At 34.8% G+C, this 21335-nt stretch overlaps 1 protein-coding gene across 9 annotated transcripts in view; it reads left to right on the top strand.

Moving 5' to 3' along the window:
• Nucleotides 1-21335, top strand: part of BRD1 (bromodomain containing 1) — a 69915-nt gene that overhangs the window by 37346 nt on the left and 11234 nt on the right. For 5 of the 9 annotated variants that reach the window (XM_046933943.1, XM_046933925.1, XM_025147458.3 and 2 more), the window contains 3 exons: nt 1796-2284; nt 18497-18632; nt 20686-20813. In XM_046933943.1, coding sequence (XP_046789899.1) covers nt 1796-2284; nt 18497-18632; nt 20686-20813 — 753 coding nt within the window. Of the gene's footprint in view, nt 1-1795; nt 2285-13369; nt 13573-18496; nt 18633-20685; nt 20814-21335 lie in introns of those variants that run through there. The other 4 variants (XM_025147462.3, NM_001199482.3, XM_025147466.3 and 1 more) reach the window with 3 other exon arrangements.

Here is a 21335-nt window from a genome sequence, read left to right as displayed (position 1 = left end):
TCAAGCTGCAGTTTTGAAGTGGAAGCTACTTGGAGGAAAGAGAACAAATTTCTAAAAAAGAGAGATGAGGAAAGCAGTCATTAGAATCCTCTGCCCAGTATCTTTATGGGAGCTGACTTTAGAAGTGCTGTGAATTATCTGTTTATCTTACAATTCTGTTTTCAGTTTCTGATTATGTGCGAAACCTGATAGCAGAATAATCCAGTGAAATTTATTTTTTCATCTCTGAATAGCTTTCTTTTTTTTTTTCATCAGTGCTTAAATCTTTCTGAGAATCTTCTCTTAACTATAATTGTGAGAAAATTAGAATTTGTTCAGTAAGAACAGTGACACTGGATATTCTGAACTACGGGCTTTTTAAAATTGGCACTACATTAAATAACATAATTCCACACTATATTTTATTCTAAATGTTTTCCTGAAATATTACCATTTTGTAATACTTACATGCTTTCAAAGGATGAGAGAGCAGTCACGCTATTTGTTAAGCACTATATTTTTAATATGAACCGTGCTATTGTACAGATGTACCTTAAATGATATGGCAGGGTTTCCTCTACCCCTAGAAGTCATTAATTTAAAAGTAAGCATTGCTAAACCAAAGCACAAAAAAAAGTAATATTTAATCCTCTACACACAGAGGATTTAAACCCCTGTTGTTTCATCTTGCTATGTCACCTTTCATCAGGTGACATAGAAAATGAATTAAACTTTAAAATTTCATTTGATAGTGTAAACATTACATTGGTGTTATATAGTTCTTACAGAATAAGCATCTTCTTTTGTCTTATTTCACTTCTTAAAAGATTATTTTGGGAATGATAAAGATTTTAAGATCTCTTTGTTTCAGTAGGTTGGATAGTCCTCTTGCTTGTATTTAGGAATGCTACAAAAGTAGAATGCTTGTTTTCTTTCCCATCATTTGAGATGAGAAATTGAAACTGGTTCTATATATGCTTACACTTGTGTCTCTCCATTGTCTTCTCTCAGTGTGAAATTATTTAAATAAACTGGGAAAGGATAATGGGGAAAAAAAGAGGAGGAGTGAAAGAAAAGTAGTAGGGGATGGCTTTTCCAATTTCTGTCAGGTCTGCACTGTCACGTCTGTATTTGCCAGCTAGTGCCTAGTAAAGCTGCAAGACTTTGTGGAGTGGGGTGTTTGTTTGTTTGTTTTTGGTTTTTTGGGGGGGAGGGTTTTGGGGTTTTTTTTGTTTTTGTTTTTTCGTAAATAAAACTACCGGTCAAAACTGTAAAACAGCTTTGCAGAAATTGCCTTTCATAAATTTTGTATTGCACTTTAGTTCACTCTGGTAGATCAGGTTACAAATACAATTTTTAAATGATTAGCTGATTAAAATTTGTCATAGGCAGGTAGGGTGTATATTAAAAAAAAATTGTATGATGTATTTTATCAAACATTTTACTTGAATGGCAGTGTAAGTGTATTTAACAAAATTATCCACCACCCAACTTCCTATTTAAAAAAGAAAAAAAAAGTTTTCTTAGTTTTTAGTTAATGAAACTAACATAACTGCATGAGAAGTAAGAAGTACCAGGCGTCAATTGTTAACACCAACTATAAATACCTACTTTTCTATCCGTGTTACATACCCAGTATAAAAGTAGGAACTACTAACTAGGACAGACTGTTGTTAGTCAAGAATTGTTTTTAAAATGTTATGCTTTGTTTCCAAACAACAATTTATTTGGTGGGCTGCACATTTATAGTGAGTTTTATAATAGACTTTATAACTACAAGTTTTCAAAAATCACACTCTATTTATAATTTTTTCAGGAGATAAATCTCCCCCTAAACTTGAACCATCAGATGCATTACCTCTTCCTTCAAACTTGGAGACTAATTCAGAACCACCAACCCTCAAACCAGTAGAACTCAATCCAGAGCAGAGTAAGCTTTACAAAAGAGTAAAATTTGATAATGAATTATATAGCACTTGCATTCAGAAAGAAATAAATGGACACACTCCAGAACACTTACTTGACAGTAATCTCAATGAGTCGACTGTTTCTGCTGTAGCTGAGTCATCAACTGATGTAAACAGACGTACATCCATTCTCTTCTGCAAATCGAAAAGTATAAGCCCCCAAAAGTCTGCAAAGAACACTGAAACCCAGCCAACTTCTCCACAGCTAGGGACCAAAACCTTTTTGTCTGTAGTCCTTCCAAGGTTGGAGACACTTCTGCACCCAAGGAAAAGATCAAGGAGTGCATGTGGAGATTCTGAGGTTGATGATGAGTCCCCTGTAAAGCGCTTGGATACAGGTAAATGTTACACTTATTTGAATGGATGCATCTCAAAAGTTAACATACCTGTAATTGTTAATCTTCAGATTCTAGCACAAGTATTTCCCTCATAGTTGAGTAGTCAGATGTAGGGATAGTTCAGAAGCGTACCGATTCATTTTTATGTTACCAGTTGGAATTAGTGAACCAAGTTTTCCTTCTTCACAGTTCTCATTTTGGCAATAGAATCTTTTAAGTTTACATGTCTGTGTGGGTGATGTTTTCATTTTTATTTACTTTTATTCTTATTTCCTTTTATTGCATCCAATGGGAAATGTGAATCATCTGTTGTTTGTTTTTTTTTTGTTGTTGTTTTTATTTTTTAAATTCCCTCTTAAATTAAAAGGAAATTTCAAGTGATGTCAAAACTAGAATTTTTACATTTTGCTATAATGTTACTCTGAGCACAGTTTCACAGTGGGAAACTGATGATAGTGTATGAGGTGCTTTGTACATCTGTGTATTTTATGAAAGTGTTAAAAACCTGAATGATAATGATTTTTCCTATGTTTCTCTTCTGAAGTCTGTGCACTTCACATAGATAAAGAATAAATGCAACATTGTACTCCTAACAGGACTTATCTATACAACCTTTATATAACAATGTTATTTTGGTTGTGCAGTGCAATTAATTGTGGCGTAAAAAAACTATAATCTGTCTGTTGTAGGTACTTGAATAAAGCCTTATTTGAGGAGGAACAGCAGCATAAGGAAATTAACTAAGTGTATCTCCTTAATGCTGTGCATGGCCCTTCCTATGACTTTTATACTACCTTCTGAAATAAGCACTCTGTTCTGTTGTTAGATTGAAAGCCCATATGTAGGTATGAGAAGAGCATGCAATTTTTCTGACTTTGAATGAAAGACATCGGAATGTACTAAAAACTTCTGTTGTGAAGATGCAAGTTTTTGTTGTTAATGATCAAACAAGAAGGGAAAATATTCTAATGCTATAAAAATAGATTGTGAAAATAATACGTTTTGGTACAATGGTGTTTTCAGCTTATATTTTTGTTTCTTTCCCCTCACTGGAACATCTTTGCTTGCATTCCTTTCTTTGAAAGCTTGGAAAGAGTTCATAGGTCTGATCTGAACTTCAGTTCTGAAGCAGGAATTGTGTGTAGGCAGGATAATAGAAGTGTATCAAACTTTGTTAATGATGCAAAAAGATCTGATTTCCAAATATTCAAATTTACCAATCTTTGATCTGAGAAACTAAAATTATATATCTTTCTACAGATTGTATTTTGTTACATGCACAGTGAATCATTTTATGCTAGATTCTGCAAGGAGCTAGTCCTAAGCTTGAATGAAACTTTTATTTTAAACATTTTTAAATGAGTTTTTTAGGGAAGACTGACTTCATTCTTTAAATAAGTAAATCAAGCTGTGTGACTACATTTAAAATCTATCATTTTCTCTCTATGAAGTACATATATGTAGGACAAATATGCTTTTAATTATGTTTTAAAAAAAATCCAAAATTGTTTAGGTTGTTTTTTTAATCTTGTTCTAATTTTAGTACACTTTCCATTTCAAAATTTCCAGGCTGTTTTTCGTTTGGTTGTCTATTATTTTGTTTTCTTGATTTGTTTTTTTAGTGTAATGTATAGATCAGTTTTGAGAATAAAATCCAAAAGGATATATTTTTTTTATTTTACTTTAAAAAAAAAATATTAATCTATAGAATCTTCCTGAAGGCAATATGCATTGTTGCCTTCAGCAACTATGATGTTAGCCACTTATGTTACCCCTAGCGTGAGCTGGCCAGTTACCTGGTCAGGACCAAATGACTGCAGACACACACCAGTATGATGAGCAGCAAAATGGCGTTTGTTCACTAATACACACAGCTTATATACCTTACTTGAGCTATCGTGCCCTGTCCTGATTCGTCCGTACTGGATCTTAGCCCCTTACCACAATTCCTTATTTGGCTCCTGTTGTCTCCTCATTCCTTCTCCTTCTTATCTTGTTTACTTCGTTAGCAAGGACAGTCTGTCTGAGCACAACAGCACCCTTTCACTATGCTTAGGGAGAGGCCTATCCCGTACAGCACATATCCCCATCAAGCACCTACTACAACAATGCATGGAAGTCTTTTTCACCTGAAAGTGTTCTAGTTTTCTTTAAAAGTACATGTTTTCTTTGAAGTATGTATAGTGCCTTCAAATGTGCCAACTTGTTAAATCTTGTTCATGTGCTTCTTTTTTTGATTTGAAACCAAAAATTTTGCTTTTACATCGTAGATTTTCTTCCTTACATTATTTTCAAACACGCCTTCACGGTAATTTGAGCAATTTGCAATTGAGAGTTATTTTGAGCTACAGTTTAGCAAGAAATCAGCACAAATCTTATCTGCTTTTTAAGATACAAAATTAGTTAATTATTTTACTTTTGCATATGCAAGATGTTGTAGATTCATGCAGATGTCTGTGTTCTGATAAGATTGAAAAGAAATAAGATGATGTATATAGTAATACAATCTCTTTTTGTGTTTGGATTTTTTTTTCACTGAATTCTAATTTAGTACTACTGTAAAGAATGTTTTTCTTTGAAAGAATTCAGCAGACATGACTCTTTTCCCTTCAAAGACATGACATAACAGATAAGGCTTACTTCAGACCCCTTATGCATGTTCTTTGAGTTGGTACCTTCATGAGCAATCACTGTAACTTCAGTTACTATTGCACTGCACAGTTTACTGGTATGAATGTTAATTATCCATAAGAACTTAATATATGAGGCTTTGAAACACTGATCTCTAGAAAGAATGACTGACAAAGAGCTGCACCCGGGCTGCTGTGTGCATATCAGATTTCTTTCCTCTTTCCTTCCTTCCTGATGTGGTGGATTGTTTTGTTCTCTTCCCTACTTCCTGCGCATTATTTAGAGATGCCTTGTTTTGTCACTCACCTTTTATATCACTCTTAAGTTTTCTTGCATGAGGTTCAGAACAAGACTCCAAAGTTTACCTAGTTAGGTGAAAACATACATACTTTGATATTGCCATATTCTCATACACTGCCATTTACTATTCGCTCCAGAAGTACAATTGAAGTTGGTCTACTTGCCAGTTAGCTTAAAGAAGGAAAAATACGGGATCTGTTTCTACTCTAGCTTTTTTTTCTAGCATTTGTCAAAGATAACTGGTTATTGCACAGCATCAGTTTATCCTTCCAAGAAGACCAAAACCTGTCTTTACTATTCTGGCCTTCTTTTTTTATGTGAATCATTTTTTTAAAAAAAACATGAAACAGTAGGTTTCTACTGGGGCATTATCCCACACATATGTAATGCATCTTTCTTCATAGCTGCTATGTGGAAATTGAAAATTACCTAACAAGGAAATGTATCAAACATTTTAAAACACATGCTTGAGGCATCTTCTTATTGCTTTGTCTAGCATCTAACATCAAAAAGAAGATAAGTTTTACTTACGAAATTCTAGTCACGCTGGAGATCACTGTATAATTCTTGAAGTTCAGGCATGTCAAATTTTAACTGCAAGTTAAATGACCCTTATGAAGTACTTAAACACGTGCCATATATCTTGTTGTAAGCTGAATCCTTTTCGTCAGGTTGGGTTAGCATCTGAAAATTGATTAGAAAATAGAGCTCATCAGTGGATAGCTTTATTAACCATTTGAAAGTTTGTTTTAATCAGTTATCAGTTGATGATTGTAATTCAGATAAACTAGAAAAAGTAACTGTTTCAAGATAACTTAATTATTATAAAATGATAAGTTCAGATTAAATTTTCAAGTTGGTCTTGGTTTTATCAGTCACCTTTCATAAATGTAGGGTAGTAATTTATACTTACTGTGTTGCTAACCCCCTTTTTTAAGCAGAAACAGAAATTATGCAGAATTTACTGTTGTAAAACCATCACTTGAACTTATCATAAATTTAGGTTGCAAGTAATGACTATTATAGTGCAGTATAGTGGTTTTCTGGTATTTCTTAACTAGATAACAGTAATACAGTATTTTAGTGTAAGTTCAGTTACTCGTTATTCTTCACACTTGCCACTACACAGATTTTCTCAGGACATTGAAACAAACGCAAGCATGAATTCTAATATTAATGCAGCAGAAAGCACAGATTTGAAATTGAAGGGGGAACTGTCATTTTGCAGTATGTACTTTGCACATAGTTGTCGGTATACAACAAACATGATTATGCCTTATTAAATCTATTAGCAAGTGTTGACCTTTGTTTCTGCCTGGTCACTACAAAATGCTCTTTGGCAGATAAAAATTGTCTTGAAGTAACCTGTATGTGAATTCCATTTGTACTTTATACTTTTTTTTATTGTAGTGATGAGCATTTTTACTCAATTTTATTTGATGTAATAAAGACAGGTTATGTTTGGAGTAAATCAGAACATAAATTATTTCTTGGATTCTTCAAGATAATTCTGTTATATCTTTGACTCTGGAATACAAGTCAACTTGGTTACGTGTTAGACTACTTTTGTGTAGAATTCAATCACCATTCTGTAAATGGGAGAAAATAATAAAACTAATGCATATCTAAGAACTTAACTGAAGCTCTAAACAACATTCTAAGCTAGAGATGGCTTAGTGGAAAAAAAAAAAAGTCAGATAACAGAATTATTGAAGTCTAGTTAACATATATACTGTCATTCTTGTCTTGAAGAGTAAAAGTCAGCAATTTTCTCTAGATGTCGGTAGTTTCAGTCCTCTTATGCATTGAATTATACCTACTTTTTTTTTCTTTAGATGTGTACTGATTGCTTCCTGTAAAATATGAAACTTAGATATTTAAGCACTTAGTGATGTCCAAAATCTTCAACTGCCTGCCAAATGTATAAGACGTTTTAAGGTATATGTTCAAAGAAAGCATCAAGGACTGTGTAAGCTTGGAAGGAGTTGTCCCCTTTCCTGTTAAGCTTGTTAGTGTACAGGCTACAGGAGTTCAACTGCTTAGTTGTCAGGATAGAATTATGCACAGTGGCATGTAAGTACCAAGCAGGCTGAGAAAGCTGAGTTGGACTAAAATACTACCAAAGTTATTGGGGAAAATGTCTGTATGTTTCTTGGAGGAGGACCTGGGGGAGGGTGAGGAGTGTTTATGTCTTAACGTGTATTATGGCCACGAAAGCTTTAGACAAGAATTCTGACAGTCCTACTGTATCTTTTGCTAATTTGATTTCTTTAAATTTTTTAAGAAATAGGATAATATTTTTAATACATGCACAATGAAGTAAGTTTTTAAGTCAGGAGAGAAGGAATGCAAACTACTTAAAACCTGTTAAGAACTGTATGAACATTTAAAAGAACAAATTCTCCTTTTGGCTGACTGCATCTAAAGATCACTGTTAAATTCCTCACAGTGGAAAAACTGTTTGCTTATGAGTTGATAGAAGAGAAAGTTAAGAGCATTGTAGTCAAGAACAGTGGGACTTGATGAACAACTGGATAAATGTTCTGTATCGGTGGAGTGAGTTTAAGTGTGCAGTTAAGAAGATTTTCTTGGGTCTTAGACTCATCAGTATCTTTGAAAGCACTATGTTTTGGGTTGTTTTAAAGTTAATAATTGTTAGCACCCAACTTACAGTTGTTCTTTTCTAAGATCAGTATAACTGAATTTTCTGCAATAATAATAAAATCTAGATGCCCTTCTGTTTTTTCTTGACGCTATTGGAATTATGGGAGAGTTTTTCTTTATTTCACTTTTTTTGGACTGCTTAGCTCATTTCTTCGCCCAGGCTTTGCCTTTTTTTTTGAAGATGAAGCCCCCTGTGTGCTTCATCTGCGACATATAACAATAATTCATTTTTTTGTGTGTGTGTGTTGTGCAAACAATGGGATAAGAACTGTGAGGTTTGTTGAATGTATTAAAAAAAATAAATTTAAAAAAAAAAGTGGAGATCCATTTTATGCTTATAAATTAAGCATAGCACTTGTTTTCCTTAAGATTCAGACTTTGATATTATGAAGTTCCTTGTACTGGGAATGTGCAGTACTGGAGTTCATCAAATTAGCATCTCGCAGGTGAGCCTTATCTTGACTCTTTTTGAACATACTTGCCTGCAGGTCTGAATTAAGAGATGAAATGAACAATCATAAGAAGGAATACAGTGCCTCCAACACTAACTTCAGGCAGTGAACATGTAAGGGAAAAATATATGTGCCTTAAGGCTTATTCTAGTATGACTGGAGAGAAGGGGAGACAGTTCCCATGAAATCTTTGACTGCAGTGTGAAAATCCTGACACTCCCTGCCCCTCTTTTCCCCCACACACACCTATATTGTTTTTTGCTTCCTTTGTGTCCTTTGGGTATGACAAAAATTGTATGGTTGCGTGCATAAAGAGATGCCCTCCATAAAGAGGGATTATGGAATTTGGTATTATGTACTCTCTCACTGTATCATGTACGCCCTCTGAATCTCTCCCTGATGAAATGTAATTCTTATGTCTAGTTTGGTCTTTAAATTAGTTGGTTATATGTTACTGCTCATTTTTTTTTTCTGGTACAATGGTTTATATTCACCTGAATTAGAAAACAAAACAAACAAAAAAAAAGAACTCATAAATTATGAATCCTCCATCTGTGATACGTGTCTAGCCTTTTCTGTTCTGATAGAGCAAACTTCAGCGTTCAAGAGCATGTTAGTGTTTTATCAGCCTTCAGTCATTCCCTTTATTACACAGTCTTTCTGTGCCCATATGTTTTTCTAAACTAAACAGTCCTCCACAATGACTTGGATGGCACCCTGCCGCTGTGGTGTGCTGACTTAAATACTCTACATAATAGAGGTACAAAGGGAAGATGACTGATTAAAGTTTCTGCTGAGGCAGTACTGTAAGCACAAATAAGAATTGGAAGTAAAAGGAAACTCATGTTTGAAGGCTCCTTTCTGTGAAGGAAAATTTGTTTAGAAAATCGTTAGTGGCAGTTACATGATGTACTGTCAGAGAAGAACCTCTTCTCTGAATTGCTAAGTGAATTCATCAAAAGCTCCTAAAAAGAGTTTGACTTCAGCCTTTCAAGTCAGACCTCAGGCAAGATTTTTTATTTTCTTGGGAATGCCAACTAGGAAGTAGGAATTCTTTGAGCCAAGTAGGATTAAAATAGAAAGAAATTGAGGAAATGATACAGTACTTGAATTGTGAATTTATGTATGTTTGTCTATACTTTTAAGATGGAAAAGAGTGTGTAAGCATTTCTACAGATACAGTAATAGGCACTGATGCTGCATGCTGTGGGAAAATATGATGTTAGTCTTAAAACTGAAATTGCTTTTATATGTTTTCTCTTTAGTGCTCACAGTCCTCTATGAAATCATAATGTTCATGAAATTACAATGGTATCTTCTAAGTAGCAGCAGTATCTCCAGCTGATTTAGGAAAAGACAATTAAGTTAATGCTGAAAATTTGGCGAAAATATGCAGAAGATACTCTACTTGGCTTATTAGCTCCCTGTCTTCCCTACATGTAGCAATTCTTCAGTATATTCTTTGAAGTTTTTCTTGTGGATAGATCACAGTAGGAGCTGTTACTTAATCTTTCAGGGAAAAGAAGTAAAAGCAGTGATTTCTGAGAAAAGCCACCTTATACTGTAAATAATTGTTTGGTTTGGTTTTTTTTTTTTTTTTCCTTTTTGCTTTGTTTTTGGTAATTGCTGAAGACCATGAAATATCTACAGTATTAATCAGTATTATGTTGACCTACATGTCAGCCAGCATAAGGAGGTGGAAATAATAACTTATCTACGTTGTCTTTCAGAACTTGAACAGCATGTCAGTATAAGTAGTTGTTTAAGTTACATTTCTTTGGTAACTGGTTTTCAGCTTTTTATTTCACTAAGACACCATTAGAGATGGTAAAATTCACAGATTTGTTGATCAAGGCACGCAGTGTGTGTGCTTCAAGTATGAATCCTAATTGAAGACTCATTGAACTCTGAATGTTGACAAAAACAAGCCTAGTAAACTTCTTTGAAACTAAGGTTGACTACTGGGAAAACAACATTCTGCCAGTGGAATGCAGTCAGTTGTGGTGGGTTGACAGTTGCTTGTGCTGCTGCTCTCTCACTCTGCCTCCTCAAAAGGGTGAAGAGAAAATATAATGAGAAAAAAAACTCATGTTGAGATAAATGCACTTAAATGAAAAAGGGAAAAAAAAAAAAAGCATAGGCCATACACAGAAGAAAAAGAAGAAATAAATCACTCTACTTCATATCAGCAGGTAATTCAACTCACTTCTTGGGAAGCAAAGCCTTGGTATATAAACTGGTTGCTTCAGAACACGAATGCTTTTGTAGCAAATGTCTGTGCCACTTTTTCATTTTTCCTAGGTTTTATTGTTAAGCATGACATCATAGGGAATGGAATACTCCTTCAGTCAGTTGAGTCACCTTGTTCCCTCCCCACATCTTGCCCACCCTTGCCTGCTGGCCCTGAGAGTCAGCCTTTATCTGTGCCAGCACTGCTCAGCGCTAGCCAAAACATTTGGGCATTTTCACTACTCTTCTAGCCACAGCTGCAGAGCACAGCAGTGTATAGCATGCTGCCAGACTCAGTACATCAGTGTACTGCACATAAAATCTGAATTCCAGTCATTATCATGTATGTGCAGGCCTGTAATTTTAAGAATACAGGTAGGTTTTTAATGTCAACCAAACTGTTGGTGGAGACCAATGTTCTTTTTGCAGAAAGTCAGCTATACTTTCTTCCCATTATCTTTTTGTTACTCAATTAAACAACAGCTTCAGAAACTTCATGCTAATCCAGGGAGTTGATTCTTATTTGATTTTCCATTGATTTTTCTGGTAGTGTTTCTAAGGCTTCACAAATGAAAATGGAATTAAGGGGCACATACGGTTGAGGAGCCCTTAGTCTTGGAGGTAAAAACATTTTGGGAAGTTGTAAACTGATAACTCTCTCTCGTGTTTCCCATGCGCTAATCAGATATAGTTTCTTCAGTGTGCAGAGGGGAAAGTGCACTTTCTGTTCAGACTTCTGGAATGAAACAGAAATTAAGAACTCACTTTTTAAACACCCGTGAAAGGAAGTAAATTGTAAATGGCATGCCTTTTTGTAATAGGCTGCAGTTGTTGAAAGTGCTTAAATAATATAGCACTGAAGTTCACTTGTCCATGTGTTTTTTTTTTTTTGTTTTGTTTTGTTTTTTGTCGTTTGGGTATCATGACCAATAACTGTGTTCCCTGCATTAAAGGGAAACATTAACCTTCAAAGAAGAAGAAAAAAAAAAAAAAAAGATGAGATATCCATATAAAATCCTTAAGATGATAATTTAAGAAAAGTAAGTTCTTAGTAAGTTCTTAGTCTGCATTTGTAGGACCTGCTGGACAGCTCTGAAAGACTGCTAGGCACTTGGTTTTTTGTGTAAGATCAGTTGACAGGTAATTCTCATGTTGTTTCACAATATATATTGAGAACAAAAATAATATTTTTGAACTTAAGCTTTTAACAGTGACATTTCTTTTTTTTTGTTTCATTTATATCAGGATTTTATAGCTGTGAACGTAGAAATCTGATCTCAAGGCTTCATAAATAGTTTGCCAAGATAAATTGTCCTACGTATTAATGACTTTCTGTGGTCATTATGTTTCTTGTTTTATATGTTTATAAATCCACACTTAGGTCTTGTATATTGCAATCATCTCTGTATATGCTGCATATCATAAATCGTATCGATGAAAGCTGAGTAAAGAATTCAAGTTTTAAATTTTTGTGCTTGCACTTCCTGATACTGACTACTACTACTATCATCAGTTTTTTTTCTGCGCCATCAAAAGAGCTGATACTCTCTGGAAAAAGTTCTAAAACATTTTAAAGAGAGATTTCTGCTTGTGTACTGTTAGCTCTTTTTTTGTTTTTACTTTTTTTTTTGCCGGAATGTTTTCAAACTCTTCCACTATTGTTGCCTCTTAGCTGTGTATTTTAAATTGTCTTAATCATTTTGTAATACAGTAATCCCATTGTTGCAGTTAAAAGTGCAACAGACAATCCTTGTCTTGTGAAAGTTGCAGTTATTAAATATTGTTTAGCTTTCCTTTCTGTTGTGCAGTTCTCATTCAGCTGTTCTAGCAGATACGTAGACTTCTTACTCCCAGTTTTGAAAGCAAATCAGTAGATAGAGCATGAATTCTTAAGCATTCTTTTGAAACATATCAGTCTGACTCCTCTATGAGCTACCAAACTGTATTCATTACCTAAATCAACAAAGGTGATTTTATTTTATTTTATTTTATTTTCCTGTTTTAGATCTTGAAATTTGCTGCTACACATCATATAGGTGCCACATCGGGCTCACATTCAGTTTTTTTACGTCTTGGAGTGGTTGGCCATATCCAAATTTTAAATAACTTCAGTTTTAAAGCCTTCATTTCCAAGGGGACACTTCACCCCAAACTTTGTCATCTTCATGTTAAGAGGAACTGGTTCCCATTTTGTCTGCATTCTGTGAGGACTGTTTGAAGGACTGTAAACTCTGTCATGCTCAAATATTTGTCTGAATATTCTGAAAAGAATAATAGTTTCTAAAATTGTTACTGCACAGAGTTTACGGTAGGAAAAAGACATTCATAGGGTTACTATGAAGTTCACTTTTACAAACTTCCTGGATGTCGTCTTATTGCTACAATACCTGTCTTTTCAAGATCTCAGTTAAGTGTACAGTATCTTTTGATTATTTATTGACTTAAAGTATCCCTTTATCCCCTGTCTCTGCATACCTATATAAACTTAAAATAGGATCATCTCCCCCTTCTAATTCTTACTATGGGGATTTTTAGATACATTTCAAAGCTGCTCTTGATGCATATCATACACGTGGAGATTGTATTCTATGCATTCAGTGACTTTGATTCAGTCCTTTTTGTTAAAAAAGAGAAGAAGTGAAACCTTTCAATCTAGTTTCCTCCTTTGGAAACTAAAGCTGAGTATTAGAATACGTGGAACACTTATATCATTCTCACTGTCTCTGGACGCTGCTGTAAGGATGGCTTATTTATTTAAGATGTCTGTTACCTTTCAGAGAGGCTTAATGGCTTTTTCACTGTCTTCCAGGTTCTCATATTAACTAATATCATGCTGGGTATTTATCTCTTTGGATCCTAATTATTTTCTGTTATCCTCATCATGGAATGGAATTCAATTAAATGATCATTTTGGAACGCAGAAAGACTATTACATTTGAAGTAATTATTTTGGATCATGTTGGAAACACCAGTCATCTTTAAAACAAAACAAAACAAAAAAAGAACACTGTTGGAGGAAGTCTTTGACATATATGAAACTATGTTCTTCATTCAATATATTGCCCCATTTCCGTAAGTTATGAAGTTGTACGTGTTGTAGTATACGTGACTCAAATTAGTCGCAGATTTTTACCAGTCCCAGCATTCTTATCCCCTGAACATGCTCAGTGAGAGCGGATTAGTTAAGAATGTTCCATCTTCATCTCCTTCCCTTCCCAAAAACCCAGTCAAATCTTCCTTGGAGAGCTAAATAGTACAGTAGAATATTCTACTTATTTTGTGTGTTTATGCATCTTTTTCTTTATATATTTGTTTTACTGAAGACTATTACTCATTCTGGGTAAGTGTACAAGTCAGGACTTGGTCAGTCCTGGCTTGGCAAAAACAAAATAGTGTTATGTAAGTGCATTTTTGAATGTTCCCGCTTTTTGGGGGTGGTTGAAATTATGTAAATGTTTTTGTCAGTTCTCAGCTCTTCAGCTGTGGTAATATAGCACATCATCTCATATTTTGATATACATAGCCCGATGCAAAGACAAGCATAATGAAGTTCTAATTGCTTTATAATAATTTTTTTTACAACTGTTTTTACAACTTCTACCTACTTACTTTGTTGCAGCAGAGCTACAAACTGGGATTGCAAACGAAAATACACAGCTCTGTATTCTGTGGTACCATTTTGTATGTTTGTGCATCATGCTGTTCCTTGGATTGTCGTTTTTTTTTTTTTTTCCTCTTTTTTCATTTTTCCAAATTTATACCATCTTTCTGGAGTTACCTTTTCCTGCTTCAATTAATGTCGAAAGATAAGAAGATTCTAAGTTGCTTGATGTAAGCAGTCAGTCTGTCTTAACTTCACTTTAAGGACAACAACCTGCTAGTGTTAAGAAACAGAAACTTTCCATGATAAATACAGTTTTCAGGACAGAGAGAAACCTGTGAATAACAATCAACCTCATCTTCTTTGATTTTGTTTATTTTAAGTTTACTATTGTTTTCTAGGATTATTTTTATATGATTCTGTCTTATGTGCCAAGATTGACAGGGCAAGAAAATTTCTATGTAAAATAAGATTCTAGAACTGAAGATAGTAAGAAACAGTAACTCTGAGTTTAAGATGGATAGCACACTTAACTATTTGTGAATTTTTATTTAAAAAAAACAAAACAACATTCAGCCTTTGAGTGGACTGCTTTTTTGAAGAAACTTAAAAAGGGGGAACTAAAAAGAATCCACTAATGAAAGGTCTTAGTTTGGTGTTTGCGATTTTTGTTTTGTTTTGTTTTTAACCTAAGGTTTTAGTAAGGGAGGTATGTGTAAGTAGCTTAGAATCTGACCAAATGAAGCTCTGCTTAGTGTTCTTAGTTCATTTCAGCTAACAACATAATGAGCTCTTGCTACATGTGAATGGGTGGCTCATACATGTTTGTTGTAAACTTACCCAGGCTAATGCTACAAAAGCAGGATGAGTTTCTTCTCCTGTAAATATTCTTTATTTGACTTTCTTAGTAAAGCAAGTAAACTATGAATTCCTCAAAGCAAATGGGGATCTTCTCTAATTTCACTTATTCTAGTAGCTAGATGAGATTGTATGTTTTCTTTGTTCATGGGAGAAGGATTTTTATAATGATCTGGAAAACAAATTCCTGGTTGCAGAATACATAGAGAATGATCTACTCTGACAGTAGCTTCTCCTATTTTATTATGTTGTCCCATGATGTCAGAGGCAGATGGTGATGGTATAGCAGTAGAGGTTGAGCCATCCCCAAGTATTCTGTTGCATTTTGTTACCATGTAACAGGTGGCAGCAGTCTGTCAGAATGGCGTCTGACATGAATGGAAGTTCATATGAAGCAAAGGTGTGTTGTTGAATTCCTCTGTGCAGAAGAATGGCACCCACTGGCATTTATTGACATTTGCTGAACATCTGTGGAGACGGCTCAGCAGATGAGAGCACAGTGAGATGGTGGTGGTGCATTTCAGCAGTGGTGACAGCAACAGTGGATGTTGATTGTTACCACGCTTTTGTTTATTGCTGTCAAAAATGCATAACTAATGGTGGTGACTGTTGAAGAAGAGTGTTTTGCAGCGTGGAATTTGTTCTGTCAGTGTTATTGTGCTCTTTGTATTTGTTGCAGTATCCATGGCAGTAAATTGGAGGCATTACTTTTGGAGTGACCTATGTAGAATATTTGTTCATTTTTTTTGCACGTTGGTTGTATCATAAAGCACAAAGATGATGTTGTCTGGATTTCTTTGTTAAGTTATGCAGTCACTTGGGAACTGCTGCATCTGTGAGAAGATAGGAGTGTTTTGCTTAAATGAAGTGTTGAGGTTTTCCATTCTAAAGTAATTGTAAGAAGTAGGCAATATTTTAAGAGCGCAATGCATAGACTGACCCTCATGGTCTGTGTAAGCTGACGTTGTTAAAGGCTTGATGTTGAGGAAAATTGCTCCTTCAGATAGCCTCGTGTTCTTTGCTTTTCGTACTTCCCCAAGCAAGAGAGAAATGTGTCTGGGGGGAAGGGAAGGAAGACTATCAGAAAAACGGGCTTTTCTTTTTTTTCTTTTTTCTTTTTTTTCCCAGTGTTGTCAAGCATTCTGTAGATTAGAAGAACTTTGCTGTAAAATGAGTTTTTATATTCCTGATGCAGTCTACTTAAACTGGACTGCCACTGCAGAGAGCTGTCTCCATTGCTGTAGTTGTGTGTTCCTGTTGCTTTCCTTGTTTCTCAACATTAGCAGTCCTGAAATCACACCCTTGGTTTTCCCAGTGTGTGCCTGCCAACTAGTTAATCACAGAGTTACATTTCTTGCTCTTGAGGAAGTGAAGATGAGAAGAAACTGTTGGAAGGAACCGAGGGTGCTAAACTTTCCATGGAAGTAGCAGCATGATCATAAACTTACTGAAGCAATCAAGATGGGAAGCCACCTCTGACACGTTTTTTGTCCTATCTATGTATGCATATAGTACTGGTGTAAGTTGTATTTGGAATACGTGTAGTTAAACACTTATATATTCAATATCCTAAGAGTATTTATTTCCTTTAACTTTCTCAGCCCGTTGGGAACCTGAACCCTGCTCTGGCTCTGATAGCAATGTTTACTTGATCTGTCATGGAGTTAAAATGTAATCTGTGATCTAACTTGTTTCTGCTGAGAGCTGATGTACATTAACTAGGTGCCTGCATGATAACTTAAGTAATGTGTGCCTGGCTTATGGCAGGATGAAAACAAAAAAGTTTTTGCAACTCACTTGAGAAATAGGCCTGATGTACTGGAGAATAGAAAAGCTATTTGTAGAGACCTGAGAGATCTTTTTTTTTCATCTTCATTGAGTAGTTGTTCAACTTTTCATTTCGGACAGTATATAAAGCGTACCATGATAGTTTTACAGGGGTGTTTAAGCTATCTCATAAAGCACGCTCTGTTTCAACATGTCTTTTCACATAGTCTAGGACTAAAGTCCTACTTTTCTTTTTTTCCTTATCTAGGAAATTAAGGCCAAATATAGGAGTTCAGAAACACTCTTAAGTATTCTGTAATGTAAACTAAATGGCAGTGAAAGAGAATGCTCATATTTAAATATTACAGACTACTGAATGAACTCTTCTCTTAAATATTAACACTATTGTTAATCTAAATGCAAGGTCTTTGGGGGGAGTGAGGTTACTAAATGGGAACACACTGAAATAACTGGATAATATGAAGTAACTTGCTCAGCATAAGTTTATTAGTTGTCATCCTTCTTTGCAGAAGTCTTTGTAGTAGACAAACTGAAGCAAAACAAAAGAAGTTTTATCTTAATTTTCTTTTAGTTCAGTGCCTTGTAGAGATGCATGTGAAGATGCATCAGTGAATTAACCATGAACAAAAATCATAATGACTTTTAAGACCAGGATGGCTGTGATGAGGGGTTCATTCTTGTGTTAGGAGAAGTATGCTGGTCAGAAATGTTAAGTGAAAACTATAATTATTGTCAGAAAATAAGTGTAGTCAGAATTGAGTTCATGTTTAAATTCTGTTTTCTTTGTGGTCTACAGCTTGCAGTAGCTGTTTGCAAACTAGTTCTGTTGTCTTCAGCCATTTCTTTTCTGTTGATATTTTGGAGTTGATGATGGATTCTATCGTAAAATAAGAAAACAGAAAATTCTTATGAAAGCTCCTTCAAACCTTTTCAGTGATCTGTTTACTCAAATAGCTTAACAAGCTCTAAGCGTTTTCTGAATTGGCAAGCCAGAGAAGGATTAATGACAGCCCATCAAAGCAGGAGTTTTCTGTTAAGTTTTCATTAAAATTGTAAAGTAAAAATACAGTATTTAAACTTGTGTTGGGGAAAGACAGTAAAAATAAAATCATATACATACTAGTAAGTTTCAACCTCAGAAAACATTATGATGTCAGTTTGAATTTACTAAAAGACTTTCAGGAAGAACTTGATAACTTCAGGAGAGAATCCCTACCACTCTTAATGTATTTGCAAATAATTTTCAGTAGTTCTTGGTTTCTGTTTGTAACTGTATTCAAATGAGTCTTTTGTTATGGTAAATCTGACTGATGTGTAATATTTATTTTTCCTTGGCTTTTTTACCCAGCTTCTGCAGGCTGACTGTTTTAGTAAACTACATGTTGGAAACATTGCAAACGGAGACTAATCTGATACTCCATTTGACATTTTCCATGTTGTGATCTTCACTGTTTTTCTGTTACCTAAATTTCCATCCTAACTTTTAAAACCAGACGACAAGATCCTACGATTTATAATACATTTGTCTTTTGAGAATTTTGTTTTATTTTGTTTTTTCTTTTTCATCACATAAAAATAGTTAAGAGTTACTTAAGAACAGTAGTGACACAATGTTTGTGTATATAAAATTGTTTATGAAAACAATGTGGTTTCCAGCTTGATGCAGTCTATTTTTGTGTTGTTCTGTAGGTCTCTCAAATGGTTTTGGAGACGGCAGTAAAGAGAGAGCGTTAGATGATGCTGCAGGGAGAAAAGTTGAGCCTCGTCGCCGCTGTGCATCAGAATCTAGTATTTCATCTAGTAACAGTCTTTTGTGTAACACCAGGTAAGACTAAATCTCAACTATAAATTTGAGATTGAATATGTCAGCTTTTTTTCTGCTGCTTGTGATCCACATTGAAGAATTGCCTACATTTTAGGAAAAAAAAAAAGTTTCAGTTTTCTCAGTTGTGTGCAAACCTGAGGTGCTTTCTAGGATTACTGGTATTCCATTGTTCTATTTGGGTTGTTGCAGATCTAAGCAGATGTTATTAACTGTGCTTGTCTTGCTTTTCTGCTCTGTATAAATACATGCAGATAGATGCATACGCAAGTTTATATGTGTAGAATTTTGTTTTAATTACCTTCACAGTCTTGAACTCAAAAATGCATATATTTAGTTTGTAGGGATGATGCGAAGGAGCAATCTACATAGCTGAGTCTTCTGCACAGGAAAGGCAAATTCAGCAGTTGTGAAACTGTAGACTATCGATCTGTGACTCAGGTCACTGGTTAGTTTCTGCAGTGACTATAGTACCTATATACCTAGCATTCGTTCTCTCTTTGTGCAGTCCGTTGCTAAATATAAGGCTGTCAGAATGGTCACAACTGTCACCAGCGATATGTACTTCTCCATCACTAATGGTGCACCATCTTCCAAAACCATACAAATATAATACCTCCTATTTATTTCTGTGGATACTACGACAGATACAAAGCACAATGAGACTACTTGATAGAGGAAATTCTCAGCTACAAAACACTTTTTCAACAAAGTCACCACTGTTAGCTATGCATTTTTGCTAGTGATGAACGTGAGCCTGCATGCCACACTCATAAAAACCTGCACCAGCAGAGGTGACGTGACCCACTGTGACCACTGCTGAAACACGCTACCCACCACCTCACTGAGCTCACATCCACTGTTTGGTTTCCATAAATATTAAGAAAGCATCTTTTTTTTTTTTTTCCTACACGGAAGAATTTGATGACAACTTCATATACATGTCCATGTCAGACTGCCCCTCTGCTGCCATATGTCACACAACAATAAAATGTAATTGGAATATTGTCAGAAAGGTTCAGTCTCTACTGTCATACCATGACATCCACCTCTGACATTTTGGATCAACATAATAAAATAGGAGGCATTACTTTCAGAGCAGCCCTTGTAACTGTCCAGTTTTGGACTTAGGAGAGTAGAAAGGAAGTAACATGACAATGGAGTGTTGGTTGTGGATCTGGGTGGATTTGTTAGGATCCACTGAATAACAGTAGCTGATATGTGCTCTTTTAGCCTAGGAATGTGGTAGGTGATAGTAAACCTCTTTCAATTGTCAATATGATGAGAGAGATGTAGAAATTTGAAAAAATGTAATAGAAGAACAGAGTTTGTTACAGTAGGACAGGACATAGAGTTGTATAGGATGAAACTGTTTTTTGGAGTTTCTTGTATGTTGTTTTTTTTTGTGTGTTTTTTTTTAAGGTTCATTTATCTGTTCATGTTTCATATGAAATTGCTTAAGCGAGTGGTTTTAATGCATTTGTGTCAAACAAGTTTTCAGAAACAAAGAGAATTTAGTTTTGAATCTCTTGTGAGTGATATATTGAGGATACAACTTGTTTCCAATTGCTATTCACATTCTTCAATCTCCACAAGAAAACTCAGATGTGCAATAAAAACTCATGAGCACAGCCTCCTCACTTTGTGCATAGACATTGCTCTCACAACTGAAGAGTTTGAATTTGTAATGAAAAGAGTAAGAAAATAATTGTATTTTTGGTTTAGTGGGACTGTTGGAGCAGAGGTTTCCTTTTGGCCAGTATCCTTTGTAACTGTGGAGGCAAAGCAGCTGCTCCTACATGGTGCAGGTTATACATGCTTAAAAGTTCAGGTTCAATTGAATACTCTTTGTCTTTTGCTGCTAATTGGCAGGTTACATGTGTAAAAGTACTTTTCAATTTTAGTTTTTATGTTGTTTAATTCTTCTCACATGAAATTCACTAGTGTGCTGGTATGATTTTTTTTTTCCCTTGTAGAATTTTAAATTCTTGTTCATTATGTTCATCTGTAGTGAGCTGTGTTAATTCATTGAGTAATAGTATTAATACTTTTACAGTTTCAGCCTACCAAAGTGTGGTAAAGGTAAACCAGCACTTATACGAAGACACACATTGGAGGATCGAAGTGAATTGATATCTTGCATTGAAAATGGAAACTATGCCAAAGCAGCAAGAATTGCAGCTGGTAACTATAAATAATTGTATTTTAAATAATAGTCTATGACTATATTTTGTATGTTAGTTTAACTGATTCTAATATTATTTTCTCTGCTGAAAAACATCTGAGAGTTCTTAAAGTGATGTTGATAGCACAGCAGAAAATGCTAGTTTTTACTTTCAACTTTTTAAAAACTTTAAAGAGAGGTGTTGGTTTTGATCAGTAAGTGATATTTAAAGTGATTTAGGCTACTTCAGTAGTACAAGCAAAACTTGAACTGCAGTACTATTGGTGGGTCTGTTAGCATTTTTCCTTAGCTTTTTGTTTTAGAGCTTACTCCTCCATACTTTTCTGTATTGACAGATGAGTAAGACATGGTTTGCTTTGATTCAGGAAAAAAAAAAGTTGGAAGAAAGTGGAAATTTTTAGGAGGGTAGAGTGCAATAACCAGATTTTAGAGAATGCGTTATGTTTTGGTAATATATCTTCCTTTTTTAAGTTTGTATTTTTAATTGTATTGCAGATCTAAGTTGTCTCATCTGTAAGTAG

This window comes from Gallus gallus, chromosome 1, assembly GCF_016699485.2.
Source record: "Gallus gallus isolate bGalGal1 chromosome 1, bGalGal1.mat.broiler.GRCg7b, whole genome shotgun sequence".
NCBI classification, from domain to species: domain Eukaryota; kingdom Metazoa; phylum Chordata; class Aves; order Galliformes; family Phasianidae; genus Gallus; species Gallus gallus.
This window is presented reverse-complemented; position numbering and strand designations above follow the sequence as displayed.